The 14,945-nt window shown below is 44.1% G+C and overlaps 1 protein-coding gene across 6 annotated transcripts in view; it reads right to left on the reverse strand.

The window, feature by feature from the left end:
- Positions 1–2,651: 2,651 nt before the first annotated feature.
- Positions 2,652–14,945, reverse strand: part of MBNL3 (muscleblind like splicing regulator 3) — a 91,365-nt gene continuing 79,071 nt past the window's right edge. For 4 of the 6 annotated variants that reach the window (XM_058814197.1, XM_058814195.1, XM_058814194.1 and 1 more), the window contains 3 exons: positions 13,161–13,255; positions 11,719–11,792; positions 2,652–9,876 (listed from right to left, as the gene is read on the reverse strand). In XM_058814197.1, coding sequence (XP_058670180.1) covers positions 11,736–11,792; positions 13,161–13,255 — 152 coding nt within the window. In that variant the 3' untranslated portion in view covers positions 2,652–9,876; positions 11,719–11,735. The remainder of the gene's footprint in view (positions 9,877–11,718; positions 11,793–13,160; positions 13,256–14,945) is intronic. The other 2 variants (XR_009275337.1, XR_009275336.1) reach the window with 1 other exon arrangement.

Genomic DNA, 14,945 nt, shown 5'->3' on the forward strand with positions numbered 1-14,945 from the left:
CTTATTTCTCATAATAAATAGATCAAATTGATCTATTTATCCAGCACTAAGACCAGCTGGAATAAAAACTGGCTTTGGACCATCTGAATATGGAGCAAGTATTGAAAAATTGAATTTTTCCCATGTTCCCCACTGAAGCTTCAACAGCCAAAGAGCTAAAAGATGTTTTTGTCTGAAACTTGACTTTCCTGCACAAACAAGCCCCAATGAAAAAGTAGATGGGCCAGGTGCTGTAAGACTTCAAAATGACACATGCTATAAATAGAGCATCATGAATAATTTTGGTCAGATCCTTTCATCCATCTCCACCTATAAAACAGTTTGCAGCAGCTCCTTCTGTAACTTCTGCAAGTGGACCCCAGGTAAAATCCCACATCCCTGGCCCAAGGATGCTGTTTGGCCTTGAAACACAATTTAAAGTCTCCTGTTGATTGACTACCCTAAATTTTCAGTGCTAGTGTGGGACTCTGAGCCCCAACCTCCTCCATGGGGAGGCTTCTGAGCAGAGCTGGTGTCTCCAGGCAGCCAAGGCCCAGCCCATCCCACGTCTCCATAAAATGCATCACTTGAAAGCCCCTGTCTCCATCCTGCATGGAAAGAAAGACAGACCAAAGATAGCAATAGAAATTATGAGTAACCATTCATGCTTCCACATCAACTGCCTAGAAAAGTTTCAGTTCCACTTTTTTTTTGATCTTAGAAACAATTCAGACATTTAACTGTGCCATTAGATGAGGCAGGAGTCATTTATAGAAGAAAGCTCTAAGTGGCCTTGACACACAAATAGAGTCAATTAACCTGCAAAGAGAAGTCAGGGGAACAGGCTGATGAAAAAGCAGCAGTTACATAATTTGTCCTGGGCTCAGTCTGTCTGTTATCAAAGTCAGCAGCTTGTCCTACTGAGCAGTGTCTGCCCAGCCTCCCCTGGCCACCACTCCTGCCCCGAGCAGCTCTACTGCCCCCACATCCCCTGAAACACACCCTCAAACTCCCAATCCTAATCCCTCCCCCAAGTGCCAGGAGTCAGATTCTTAAACTCCTTTGGGAAAACAGCCAAAGATCCCTCCCCTACTGAGAGGGAATTCCCTCCTGCTGGTACCAGACCCCTCTGGCTGCACCATCCAGGCTCACCTGGCACAGCCGTGTCCTGTCACGGCCACCCGGGTGCCGAGGCTGCACCGCCACTGACACCTGCATGTCACAGGGGCAGTTACATCTGGGGGCACTTACATCCTCGGGGCAGTTACTCACATCACCAGGGCAGTCATCACATCCTCGGGGCAGTTACTCACATCACAAGGGCAGTTACTCACATCCTTAGAGCAGTTACATCCTTGGGGCAGTTACTCACATCACCAGGGCAGTTATCACATCCTCGGGGCAGTTACTCACATCACCAGGGCAGTTACTCACATCCTCGGGGCAGTTACGTCACAAGGGCAGTTACTCACATCCTCAGGGCAGTTACATCACCAGGCAGTTACTCACATCCTTGGGGCTCCGCCGTTGTTCTCTGCCGCCCGTGAGCCGGGTGACGCTGCTGGCTGGCATGCTGTGGCCTGGCACAGCCATGTGTCCTGGCCCGGGTGACGCTGTGGCCTGGCACAGCCATGTGTCCTAGCCCAGGTGACACTGTGGCCTGGCACAGCCACGTGTCCTGGCCCAGGTGACGCTGTGGCCTGGCACAGCCACGTGTCCTGGCCCAGGTGACACTGTAGGCTGGCACAGCCATGTGTCCTGGCCCGGTGCCTCCAGCTTTAAGCCTTGGTGGAGCACATGGTGACCATGAAGCAGTCGAGGGGTGAAAGCCCCTCTGAGGCAGCGCTATTGGCAACAAGGTGGTGACCAGGGTGGCCTCACTGCTGAGCACTTTTCTTACATCTAAATCTACATAATGTTACAGAAAGCACAAACAAGAGAAGAAACAATTTTCTCTAGCAGCAGCCCAGACTCAGCTCAGCCAGGGTGGCTCCAGACCATGGTGAGAGGCAGCCCCAGTTTGTGCTGGCCGGGCAGCCTGGGACGTGCTGGGCACTTGGAAGAGAGCTGGGGAATCCAGGCTGCTGCCAAAGGGGAGCTCACTGCTGTATTATTGCACTGGGACATTCAAAATGGCATCTGACACAAATGCTGAAAGAGAAAAATTAATACACACACCACTGTTCTACAAAAGCCTTCGAATGGGAGTTGATTCATTCTTCACAGTTATCTTCAAATGCACAGCTCTGATCTCCTCTCTAATCGCATCACAGGGTCAGAAAGGAAGCATGGAAAAACACAAGCCAAGCAGACCACATCACATGTGTCTCCAAAGGTCTAAGGCACGAGAGAAACCAAAAGGCAGCATCTGGAAAGTTTTACTTTTTATTTTTCTAAAATACAAATGTCTGTCTTGTGTTAGTAACTTTAATATGATAGGCCAAATGCATCCAGTAAAAAGGAGGCACTGGCTACAGAATTCAAAATACTGAATGTATTTTCTGGAAAGAAATTTATTCTGTTGATCTACACTTCAGATATAACATTGATTCAAATTCATTAGTTATTATTTTTACATCAGAAACTTTGAAGTTCGGGACTAATAAACTGGAACTTGAAAAGTTTTTAAAGTAAACTCCTATTAATGTGTAGATATGGATCCATAAAAAACATAACCAAGAATTTTATACACTTTATTAAAAGATCAAAAAATAAACAATAACAATATAGAAGTAACATACTAAAATGAGTAGCATTATGCACATTTCTAAAGCACGTACAAGCACTACAGCAATATAATGTGGCAAAAAGAAACATAAATTCAAAGCGTACACCCTGTTGGTAGCAGTTGAGGGAATGAACTATCCTGTTATGGAACTGAAATACTGCATTAACCTACGCCTGTCTGGATCCAATGATATTTTAATTTCTTACAATTCCACAGGGCTAAGTGTAATCATTTGTATATATTTTCTAAACTATTCCATTAAATTGATATCTAATGTTTCCCTTACATTGTTTTACCAGAAATGCCTATGAAAAGAAGAATGTGCTTCAAAGATCTACTTTACACAGTACAGTATAAATGTTTTTATATATTTAAATTAAAAATTGACAATTTAGGAGAACATTCTCTCTTTGATTTTAGTGATTGCCTAAAATACAATTCTCTATTTATAAAAAAAAATAGTGATCTTTTGTCAGGTGATGTAATAAAGGGTGAGGAGTCGGTTCATTTTCATGATCTAAAAAAAAAATAAAACAAAGCTAATTGGAAAGAAAAAAAAAATCCCATAATCCAATCTAAGAATGGTCTTATCATCCCCTCATCTGCTAGGATACAAAAGCCATGGCAACAAAATCATTTGGCTTCCACCACTATCAAATAGCATCTGTGTACAGTAATAAAGAACTGGAACCTTGTAATTCGGTGTCAGGTAATTCTCTCTGTTGTGTGTTTGGAAAAATAACTTCATTTTATTTAACAGTTGTGTTATTTTGCATGTTTAAATATCTCCTTTGAGAGGCATATAGAGTTATTTTTGATGATAGAGGATGTCAGTAAAGATCACTAGCAAAGATTTTAGCAGTGTTGTCATGATCATGCTCATACCCCGACAAAGTTTGACCAGCTATGATTCATTTCACATAGTGCAAAATATTTTTTTCTCTCATAATCCTAGAAATGAGAAAGAACTTGATTATAGAAACTGATGATGGCAAAGGGAAGCCATAATCGTGTGGTGGCTTGAACTAGCTGATTATTTTGTATTAAAATCTAGGTTATTACATAACACCACGGAGAGAAGCAACATCTGATTTTTCCTCATTTTAAAGACCCTGGGGCTGTTCCAATTCAGCAAACCACCACTTGCACAGCCCTGTGGTGCAGAGTGGGCTGGCTGGGCACACGCTGGCATTGCCAGGGGTTGGGAATGCTGGCCAAGGAACAGCTCTTGTGCTTGGCAGCAGCAGCTCAGCCCCCAGCCCTGGGGCATCCACCAAAGGGTGACAGTCACACTGGATGCCACCTCCCACCATTCTGCTCTGGGGGACTTGCCCCTCACTGCTCGAGTCAGGACCAGACTCATGGCAAAACCAGTTACTTTTCTGAAGCAAAACTGGGGCTTGGGTTTTGCAGAAAAAAAAAAAAAAAAAAAGAACATAAATGAAATCCAACAAAAACTGAAGCTTGTTCCAATCAAAAATAAATGGGTCAACACAGGCACTTGAGCTGCTCCAAAATCCCCCAGCACTGCGGAGTCCCAGCAGTACCAACACAAACAGGAGCAAGAGGCTGCTCACTGAGGACCCACAGCTTTGCTCTCCTTTGGTGGCAACTCAAAGGGGCTTGTTAGTCCCAGCCTGGAGCACCCAGCCGGCCACACTGCCACCAGCCTCCACCTCCCTGTCCCAGCAGCACTACCTTGTGCCTCTCAAATCACACCATGGCTGTCACACAGCACAAAGAACTGGTCCCAGACAATCCCAACCCATCCCTGCCCATCTATGGTTCACCAGCTCCTTCTGTTTTGTTACCTTGCCCCAAAAGGTTAAAAAAAATAAAAATCAAGAAGTTGTGACATTTCAAATTCACTCTGGGATTTAAAACACTCACCACAATGACAGTCACCTCCCACAGATAAACACTTCAAGACAGAAATAGGATTAGGTGCTAGGAAAAATGTGTGTGTGCTGCCACGGACCTACCAGTCCTAATAGGATTCACCGAGAACACAACCTATCAGAAACATGACCTGGGGTGTGTTTGAAAATGTAGGCTGATTAAAAAAAGTAATTTGAATCTTTGCTAGTGACCTTACTAATTAATTCCACACCGTTTCCCATTCTCTGTGCTGCAGGTTGGAGCTGACCTGTTATCAGTCTGCTGTATAATAAGCTATGGCAAACTACAAAGCTTTTACAACAGCAAAGCAACATCATGCTTTCAGATAAGTTTTATAGCAAAAAACTCCTCCTTTTCAAAGCCTTAGTAATACCTATCTCTTTTACAAACTTTTCCTGTATTATTACAGACTTTTTATATTCAAAATAAGTTCCAAGGATTTCTTTCGTGGACTATGTACATAAGTGCAAAAAAGGTGTGTCTCACACATTCGTACACTAACTGAATCAGTTTAACTGCAGCATATTTGTATCTTCAACACTGTTACGGGGTCATTCCACAATATTTTTTTTCTTATGTACAGTTTTTGCTAATATAAATTAGTATTAAAATAGTTATATGCTTAATTATTTAGCCCTGATCGTAACGTAATCGTGTGAGTGTTCAATTTCTGGAGAAAAGAAAATTGCAGGCAAAGCTACAGTACTGAAACTGATTAATTCTGAATTGCCACTGTGTGAATGGATGTGAAATGAAAGCAAGACCGGTCACTACGCTGTAAATACAGGCTGCTGTGTTCCCCAAGTGAAAATACTGTGGAATAACCCTTGCCACACAACAATTTCTACAAGCTATAAAACCTGACTCTAAATCCATGTGTTGTAAACTTCTTGACTGAAAAAGTGACCTTAAAGACACAAATTCAGCGTTCACATGGGACTTTGGGATTTTAAAAATATTCAATCATATCTTTATCTGACAGTATCGAACTGTACCTTTAACAAGCTCATACTGTTACACATCACTTTTAATTTACATGTGAAAATTTCACAAATAATGTATACAAAGGTAGCCATGTTGTAGTTTTGTTGCCATAGCAACAACAACTTAATATAATTAGTTAACAATGAATCTATCATTGTAGGAGTTACATACAAAGTTAATTTTGTTCTTAAACTGTAAACTATACAAACTAGTTATGGACTGTATTCTATACCTTACCATGCTTCAGTGTTGGTTTAGAATATAACTAAATGGGCTGAATACATGTATTAAAAATTTTAAACTTTCTCTAACTCTCCTTCAAAATTAAATTCATTAGTTACTAAAGATATCAAAAAAAGCAATAATGAAAACCTTAAAAACTAATGGTAGAGAAATGAAAATATATGACATGAATTAATGCGTTGTAGCCTAGTAACAATGAGTTGTAGCTCTATTTACATTTGGATTAGGCTATCAACTATTTTTTTTTAAAGTTATTACAGTCTTTAACATACAGTATATACTCTAAGGCCTTCAACAGGCACATGGTAAAATCAGGTCAATATCAAACTAAATCCATTCAACAGGAATGGGAAATTAGATTTTCCTCATAAATTTCACCTTTTTCAATTTTCATGTCTGTGAAATGTACAAGGGATAAACAAAACGAGGACTCCAGTTTCTCAATCCTTGTGTACCCGGCGTGTCCTAGAGCTACTCCTACCGCGTGCCAGCGCCAGCCCCGGCCGGGCCGGGGGACGTCACCGTGTCCTGCTCCGGCCACCTGCGCCACCGAGGTGCCCCCGGCTGCGGTGCCGGCCCCGCGGGGTCCCCGCTGCAGGGGACAGCGGGAGGAGCAGCAGGAGCGGCAGCAGCGGGACCCCAGCCCAGCCCCAGCGCCGCGGGAGGAGCGCGTCGGGAAGCGGCGCGGGCTGCCCGGGGAGGTAACGGCTTCTAGAACGTTGCGATGCAAAAATACACAGTCAAAAATCATCAGCTAAAAATTTCCAACTAAAAAACACGGCTGATTGTGAAATCATGTTCCAAATTACTAAAAACACTGTATTTAACAAAAATAATCTTAATAGTTTTACGAATCCATTTTATTTTAAATCCCTCTTTTATTGTCTGCTTATGTTACAGTTTAGTAGTAGTACTTTTTATTGAAACTACTAACAACCTTTTTTCGTGAAAATGATCAATCTCAGCTTTCATTTTCCCTCTGCATGACCCGTTTTATCCAAGTTTCAGCATTTCTTGCATATTGTTTGCATAAGGCTGAGAGAAATGGACAAAGAGAAATAACTTTGGATAAATAAAAAATATAGGTTCATGGAAAGTGGGAAGCTTATAAAAATGTCACTAAAATTATATTGATTTAAACAAACTTACATACATCTCTTGTCAAATAAAGGATGATATTCATGCTTTTATGACATTTGTTTAGAGTCACTAACTAGCTCGGTGACTTTGTAATAGTCTATTTAGGAAATTTATAGTCTGGCGACTGTTTTTTTTTCTTTTCTTTCTTGAACAAAGAAAATTAGAGCAAGTCATTGCACAACTAGTTTAAATAGTGCTACCTCAAAATGGCATTTTTGCCGAGATTGTTTTGAATTTGGTGAAGTTTAGTGCTTCAAGCTTTTCTTTCCTTAAACTCATTTACAAATTAACTCTAAATTTGCCAGCAATATAAAAACTGTTGTGGCACCTAATATAACTACCCTGAACATCCCTCATTGGACCTCTTTAATAAAAAATAATCCTTAAACGCCTTTTTTTTTCAGTGCTTTAAATGTGACATGAAAACAGCTGTATTCTAGGTTTACATTCTATGCACATCTATGCCAGATGTTTAAGTCGATAAATAAAATAGGAGGTTACATCAAAGTTTCAAGATATACAAAAATCCATTTAGCACTGAAAAAATTTCAACCTCCTTGAACTCATAAAGCCATACAAGCTTGAATGCATCCTTTCTGGCTTAAGAAGATCAGCTCTGTTCTTTGTTGAGGCACTGGCACAGGTTGTGCAAAACCCATTTTTGATACACAAATAATTTCAAACAGGAAGTACTCAAATCCACTTTTTCCACTAACAATGTTATGGTTTTGGGAAACAGAAACACAGTGGTGAAAAGAACAGGTATGTGGTCACCAATACAAATGAGAGTCACTGATTTCACCCCTCTGCTTGTGAGCACAGATGGCTGGGGAACATCCACGGACACAAGCGACCGTCAAAACTCAGGGTCCATAAAAGAGGTCTTGGGGGGATGTTTTTTTCCCCTTTCTATCAGAGTTTGGTTCAAAGTCTGCTGAATTGAACAAAAAGATTCCTCAAAGCCTTAATGAACTGGGCTCCTCAAAGATTCATGCTATGAGTGAGTCTCCACGGGCAGATGGTCAGAGCCTGCCCTGGGCTCACAGGCTGCGCCCTGGGTGTGCCACCATCACTCGTGGCCCATGGAGACACATCCAGCAAACTGTCTGTGCTCATACTGCAGGAGGGAGAACAAGGAATATCTAACCAAGGCCAAGGAACTGGGAAAAGAGAAGAAAATCTGGTGTCTGAATTTGGCACTCTACAGGACCACTCTGAGCTCAGGGTGGTCACTCCTCCAGACACTGTGAGCTGGCCTCTTGCTTGATTCTCTCTGTATGGAGTTTGTGGATTTACAGCAGCAAATCCACCTCTTCCACAATGCCAATGATACTGTAGAGCTATGATAGGGATGAATTTGGTGGGATCCTCAACCAAAATGCATTTCTGCAGCCAGATTGTTCAGCAACGCAGCATCACGACAGGCGGGGCTGTCCAGGGTGCACGGGCTGAAATGGTTTTATTCGTGCGTATGAAAAGGAGGTATTGAGAACTAGCCCTTGTTGTGCAACAAACATTGCTCTTGATCAAGTAGAAGGTGCCAAAATAAATCCACTGACCGACAGGAACTCCATTAAGACAAATGTTTATCTTCAGCAGAAAGCTTATGCTGAGCTTTTTGCTGCTTTGTTACTGCTGTGTTTGCTTTAAAGGGCCACAGATCACAGGGATGGGGGAAATAATCACCCACTTACGGAAAATTGTGATTAAATAAATGGGGCATGCTGACAAAATTTCAACAAGAGACACATATAAGATTTCAGGCCAAAATGTTTCAGCATGCTTGGTGGAGACAAGCCCAGGGCTCGGTGCTGCCCAGCCTGTGCTGAGCTACGGCCCTGGGCCCTCCCCAGCCAAGGGCTGGCACCTGCTCCTCTCCAATGCAATGAGCTTTTGCCCAACTGAAGCCGTCTCACTCCACCACCATTTTTTTGTTGTTTGCTTCAACTGCACCATGAGAACAGCGAGAGAGATTGTGCGCCGTTTGCAGCTGAGAATGCACTTCAATGGACAACAGAGCTGCAGAAATCCCTTGATGCTTACCCCTGTCTGAGCAAATTGTTCCTGTCCCCTTACTGAGCCTGGGCTTTTGTGTTTGTTTTTTTTCCCCAAAAGTTTCCAGAATCAGCTCATTGTATTGAAAGAAGAACCCTGAACTGGACTAAAATGATAGCTGTCTTTTCACATCACTTGTACTAAAAATTTGGAGACTATCTGAAGGCAAGTTTTAAATGATAAAAGGAGCATTTAACATAAGCAACTTTAGCTGACATTAACAGCAAAATCCAGCAAAGGGCAGAACATTCTGTGTCGTGTTTTTCAAGCACATAATTCCTGTTTCCCACAATAACATTTTTAGTAAAAAACAAACAAAACCCCATAAAACCTACAGTATATGAAAACTTAAGACATAACAATAATGAAAAAATGGTATTGAGTATACTTGATAATGATGTACACTTTAAAACAAATCAATAGACTATGATGTAAACAAAACAGTAAGATAACACTTTAAAAACAAGACAAACATTTATCCATCGATAGTATACAGTAAACCAACAGTCCGCTGTGCAGATGCACTTATCATGATGGTAGTCATAAAATGATTAAGTGTGTTAAAGTAATGTGTTATAAAAGTCTATTATAATTTCCTACTTGTATATCTCATATAACAGAGCGCTGTTTGTTAATTGTTTCTATAGTGCTTTTTTTTTTCTTTTTTTTTTTTGACATTCCCATTGATCAGTTTTTGGTTAACATGTAGGCTGCAACAGGCTTACTGTAGAGGTGGTGGAGAATGATAGAGGGAAGAGGGGAATATATACAGAAAGGCCATGCGCAGCTTCCCACCAAGAAGTCCTGGTGCTCCATAATTTTACTGTTCAGAATTTCAACATGGTCTGCTGCAGGGGAAAGAAAAAAACAACGAAGAAATAGTGAGAAGTTAATACATCTATATTTTAAAAGTCATTCTAATACATTTACATCCTCAATGTGTTGCCCAAGAAGTTGTCATTAGTGTGTTGCAGACAGACATTTTATTCCATTAATTTTCTGATGTAGGGAGAAATTGTCAGTAACATACTTGGCATCCTCTTAATCTGCACTTCTCTCTTTTTCACACAATGACAGGGCGAATAGTGAAAGAGGGAAGTGAACAAATAATAGTCTTGATTTTTGGATGGGATGCCAAGTAGAGGGTGGCTAAGGAGAGGGCCAAAGGAATCTCTGATCTGTGTTAGCTCTTGTTTCCTTTAGACAGTCACATTAAATCTGATCCTAAGGATTTAGGCGACTGAGCCCAGAGATCAAACACTGACACAGAAACCCTGTGCTCAGGGCCCCTCTTCTGGGAGCAAATTGCCTCTTTGTGATGTACTCATGAAAATCTTCCACTGAAGAACCCAACAACTTATCTCCTGCAGAGCTAGACCAATCAGGCTGGCTACCAGGACTACTTCAACCATGGAGGGAAAGAAAAACAACTGTCAGAGCAGCGAGGGCTTCAGTTACCAAAGCCCCACTAAGGGAAAGTCTCCTGAAAAAATGCTGAAAACATTCAAGATGAAGCTCTTCCAATCAAATGATCTCCTTATTGGGTGTACAGGCTGTTTTACACATGTTATGGAAATGGGTTAACATGTCATGTCCGTCTGCCATTTGGAACAGCAGTACAGTCTAAGCTGAACATTTTCACTAATGTGGACAAGCTTGGTTTCACCCCTCATGAACAGGGTCCACAGCCACAGTCAGCAGGTCATGTATACACATGGTATTTAATTAAGGTCAGCAGAGATAAGGGCCACCACTGAGAAAGTAGCTTCTGTTGATTGCTAATAGATATCATCACTGAATTGACTGCCAAATTAATTTCCAGTATTTTATTGCCTGTAATATGTGACCTAAGGAAGAAATGGGTTTGCATATCTGCATATACGAAATGGCTGCTTTGAGAAAGACCTCTTGTTAAATTGGCTGAAGTCTCTTGAGGTAAAAAAACACAGCCAAGAACTGAAACTACCCAGAGATTTTAGCTCATGAACATCAGCTAAAATTCACAAAGAAAAGCAATGGAAAAATGACACTGCTGCTATGGCTGTGAAATAGTACTCTGTAACTCCAAGGACAAATTCCTCCATCACTCCCCTCAGAGAAAACTATCATCCTAGGGAAGCCCAGGATCTGCAGATGGGGTGAAGACTATGTTGCTCATGACATTCATTCTGGTCTCCAACCCACCATGAGGCAGGCCCTCTCTGCAGCAGACCAGCAGAGTTCTGCCCAGACTGAGCCAGCCTTGCAGATGCACAGCAGCTGCTGCTGACCCAATCCTGCTTACCCCAGGAAAGAAAATATGTCACTAACAGCAAAAGAGAAGTTACACCTTTTCAGCTGACTCATTACCAGAGCAGTCTCTGCCATCAGCACTGCAAATCCCTGAGGTATCTGCAGGCAGCTGGGAGCTGTGCAGAGCCATGTAAACAGAGCCATGGGGCTGGGGGATGCACAGGGAGGCTGTGACCACCACAACACAAGTACCCGAGACAAAGGAAACTCATTATACACCACAGGGCTGGTCTGTGTCTGTGCTGCAGCAGCTGAATTCCTGTTGAGTCAGCAGAGCATGAAGCCAATGGGGTCCCATGGGCTCAGTCCCTCTGCCTGAGCCAGCCCTGTGCTTAAGGGATGCAGTGCCCATGTACAAATCAATTCACCATAAAGAGAAATACCAAAAAGGAACTTACTGTTCTATCGGGAACTTCTACATCTGTGAAACAAACATGCTGCTACTCAGTTCATCTACTGATAACTGGGATATCTACAGCAAAAAAAATAAAGAACACAACACATTAAAACATTGCCTTGAAATCAGGCTGTTCATTCTGTCTTCAGCATTAGATTAATATGTACATCAGTGTCTTATAAAACAGGATCCACTCCCAAGTCTTTATTTTGCTACACTTAAAGAACAATGTAGCTGCACCACTACTGATGCCTTGTGGAGTACCTGGCGATTGTACTGGGATTTGAACTCCATAGACTACAAGTAAAACAGAAATGCCCTGAAACTATCTGGCTCAAACAGGACTCACACAGCCACAGAGCAACGCTGCACAGCAATTTCTGCTTTCCTCTCATGACCAATACAAGTCTGAGTAAGACCTGCTCTACCTGAAAATAACAACAAAGCACAGAAAAAGACTGGCAATTCCTACTGCGAGCAGTAAAACACTGCCTAGGACTTATGCAGGCAAAACTCCTACTGAAATCCTCATGACCTCACACCAGCAAAAGCCTAGAGGATGACCCCAGAGATATTACTAGTATTCAGCATGGATAACAGCCTCCTACAGAGCAAAGTGACATCCCAATTCCTTTGCAATAGCTCTAAACCTGAGAGCATGACAAATAAAAAATGCTAAAATTAGTCCTGGGGGAAAAATTTTTTGAAAAGTGTTTGAAATGTCTCTGGTCTAACTGGGAGAAGCTGTGTCACACCAAATTATCAGGACGCATCACTAGGACAGGTTGTGCATATACAGTTCAGGACTGGTGCAGAAGCAGCCATCACACTCAGTATCTTCAGAGGAAAGTTTTGGAGAGAATTATGGCTTGGCACACATGCATGGAATCCTGTACACTTATGGCAGTGCTACAATGGCACGTACTGCACATCCAGAGTCCTCTCTGTAGGGATGGGTGACATGCTATTGGCATAAAAAAAACTTTTCACAGTCTCACCCCCGATTTTTGGTTTTTTGGGGATTTTTTGGTAGTTTTTAGAGTCCAATTTTGTGGTGGTGGGGGAAAGCCACTTTATATTTCCACTTCCACTTTCCAGCCAAGAGAGAACAAGCCAAAATACCACAGGGAAGGATGCTCGGGGTGGTATTTCTGCTTGAGACTGAAAGCAGAAGCGCTGCAGGTCTTGCGTGACTCCACGCTCGGCAGGTTGTGTTTGGAGGAGCCAGGGGGAGGTGTGGTTTTGGAGGAGAGCCCGCGGCCCTGCCAATCGCCCATCCCTACGCTCCGGCCGGGCAGGCGGGAGCGGCCCCTCTCCATCCCCGGCCTCACGCTCGCACACACGCACACGCTGCCTCTGCGGGACGGACCCCGCGCGGGATCCAGCCCTCGCCCGGTCCTCAAGATCTGAACACGTGAAAGAAAGCCATTGAAAGGGCCAAACCTGATTGGCGGTAGCTGTTGCAGCGAAGGGGACGCTGGTGGCAGGAGTTGTTGCTGCAGACACAGTGGTGGGCGTAGCACCGTGCATCATGGGCACTTTCGGAAGGGAACCATGGAAGCGACATACAGGAGGGTGGAGCGTATATATATTTTGTTTGTTTGGTTGGTTTTATGTAACCATGGCAACATGTGGTGGATTTGGGGGCGTGGCAGGAATCACAGCAACAAGCCATGTGACATCGTCATGAAGGACACATCGGGGCGCAGCATGCAATCACAGTGCAAAGCAAGACAGCGTTGGGAAAAAAAATAAACAAGAGAGAAGGGGAAAAGCCAATTACAATTATAATTAAGGAAAAAACCAAAACATTCTCAACACTTAGTACATTTATAAGCAGAACAATGATGTATTAGACTCCGAGGGCCAAATTTCCAAAGGGGGGAGAGGATGGGTGTGCTAGCAAAAGCCCACGTCAGCTCGCACCCGTGGGGAGTTAGACACAGCCAGTGCACGTTCCTTTGGGTGGGGACATTTTGGCAAGCGCACCCTCCCGCCCGCCTGGGAAAGCTTGTCCCCTTCCCTCCCCACCCCGTCCCCGCCAGCAACCAGAGGTACATGATGCACTTTGCAGCGGCTGCCGCAGCCCTTTCACCAGGTTTTCTCGCCTCTCTCTAGCAGGGACAATGTTTTGGCACGGGACAGAGCTGGAGGCACGGCAAACGAGCGGCTGGCAGACTGAGCTCTCTCCGTACAAATTCAGCATGCTCCCTTTCCACCCTAATTCTATAGGATTTGGCAAAACTCCCCTCTTGCAGGGTGGGGGGATGGAGAGGGGAAGGGACAGAGGGGGAAAATACACAAATGCATCTGAACAGCTACAATTCGCAGGAAGAGCATCCGAAAGGACAACATGGCAGCAGGGAGCTTGGCAGCCTCCTGAAGCTGCACGTCCTGCAGAGCACAGTGCTGGAAGGGATGCTCTGGTGCACACACGGGCATCCCCCACACCCAAGGGGGACTTGTGGGGTCGAGGAGCCCAGAGGAAGGCCCAGCCATCCCCACAAACATGCGGTGGGGAAGCAGACTTGCCTTCCCCTCCACCCCAGCAGCACGGCCAGCCCCAGCAGGGAAGGAGCGTGTGCCTGTGGCTGGGAACGCTCCGGCCACGAGATGTTGGAACGTGTGGGTTGGGGTTTCCTACAGGCAGAGGTGCATTTGAGGGACTCAGCTCCCCATCATGCAAGCAATGTGTCCTCCCTGTACTACAGGGATAGGCAAGTTCAAGAGCAGAGTGTTTAGCCATTCATGCCAGAGCTTCCAGACCTGCTCTCGGAAAGCCTTGCACCCCCCCAGGGCTCCTGCCTCTCTCCCTCTGGCTAAAGCAGGCACACACCTGGATGCTGGTAGTCTTGCATAACCTTGGCTAGAGGATGAAAGCTCAGCTTTCACCTGCCCTCCTGTGCCCAGCAGCTGTAGACAAGAGGGGAAGGTTCTCAAAGGCCTGCAGAGGTTTCATCAAGACCCAGATGCTGAGCCTGAACAGAGTGGATCCCTGCAGCACTAATGAGCACATCCTGCCTCCCTTTATCCCACATGCACCTGCAGTGGTACCTCCCTATGCTCTCCTGTACCTGCACACCTAACACTGTCCTACAGAGATGACTCTCCAGCCAGTCCATGGTCCAAACCCTGCTTCTCTCACTGTACAGGCAGCACCCTGCTCTGGCAGAGGGGCTGACCCCAGATGTGCTCCTCCTTAGCACCTTGTTAAACCAGTCTCCTAAA

Source organism: Ammospiza caudacuta, chromosome 14, assembly GCF_027887145.1.
Source record: "Ammospiza caudacuta isolate bAmmCau1 chromosome 14, bAmmCau1.pri, whole genome shotgun sequence".
NCBI classification, from domain to species: Eukaryota; Metazoa; Chordata; class Aves; order Passeriformes; family Passerellidae; genus Ammospiza; species Ammospiza caudacuta.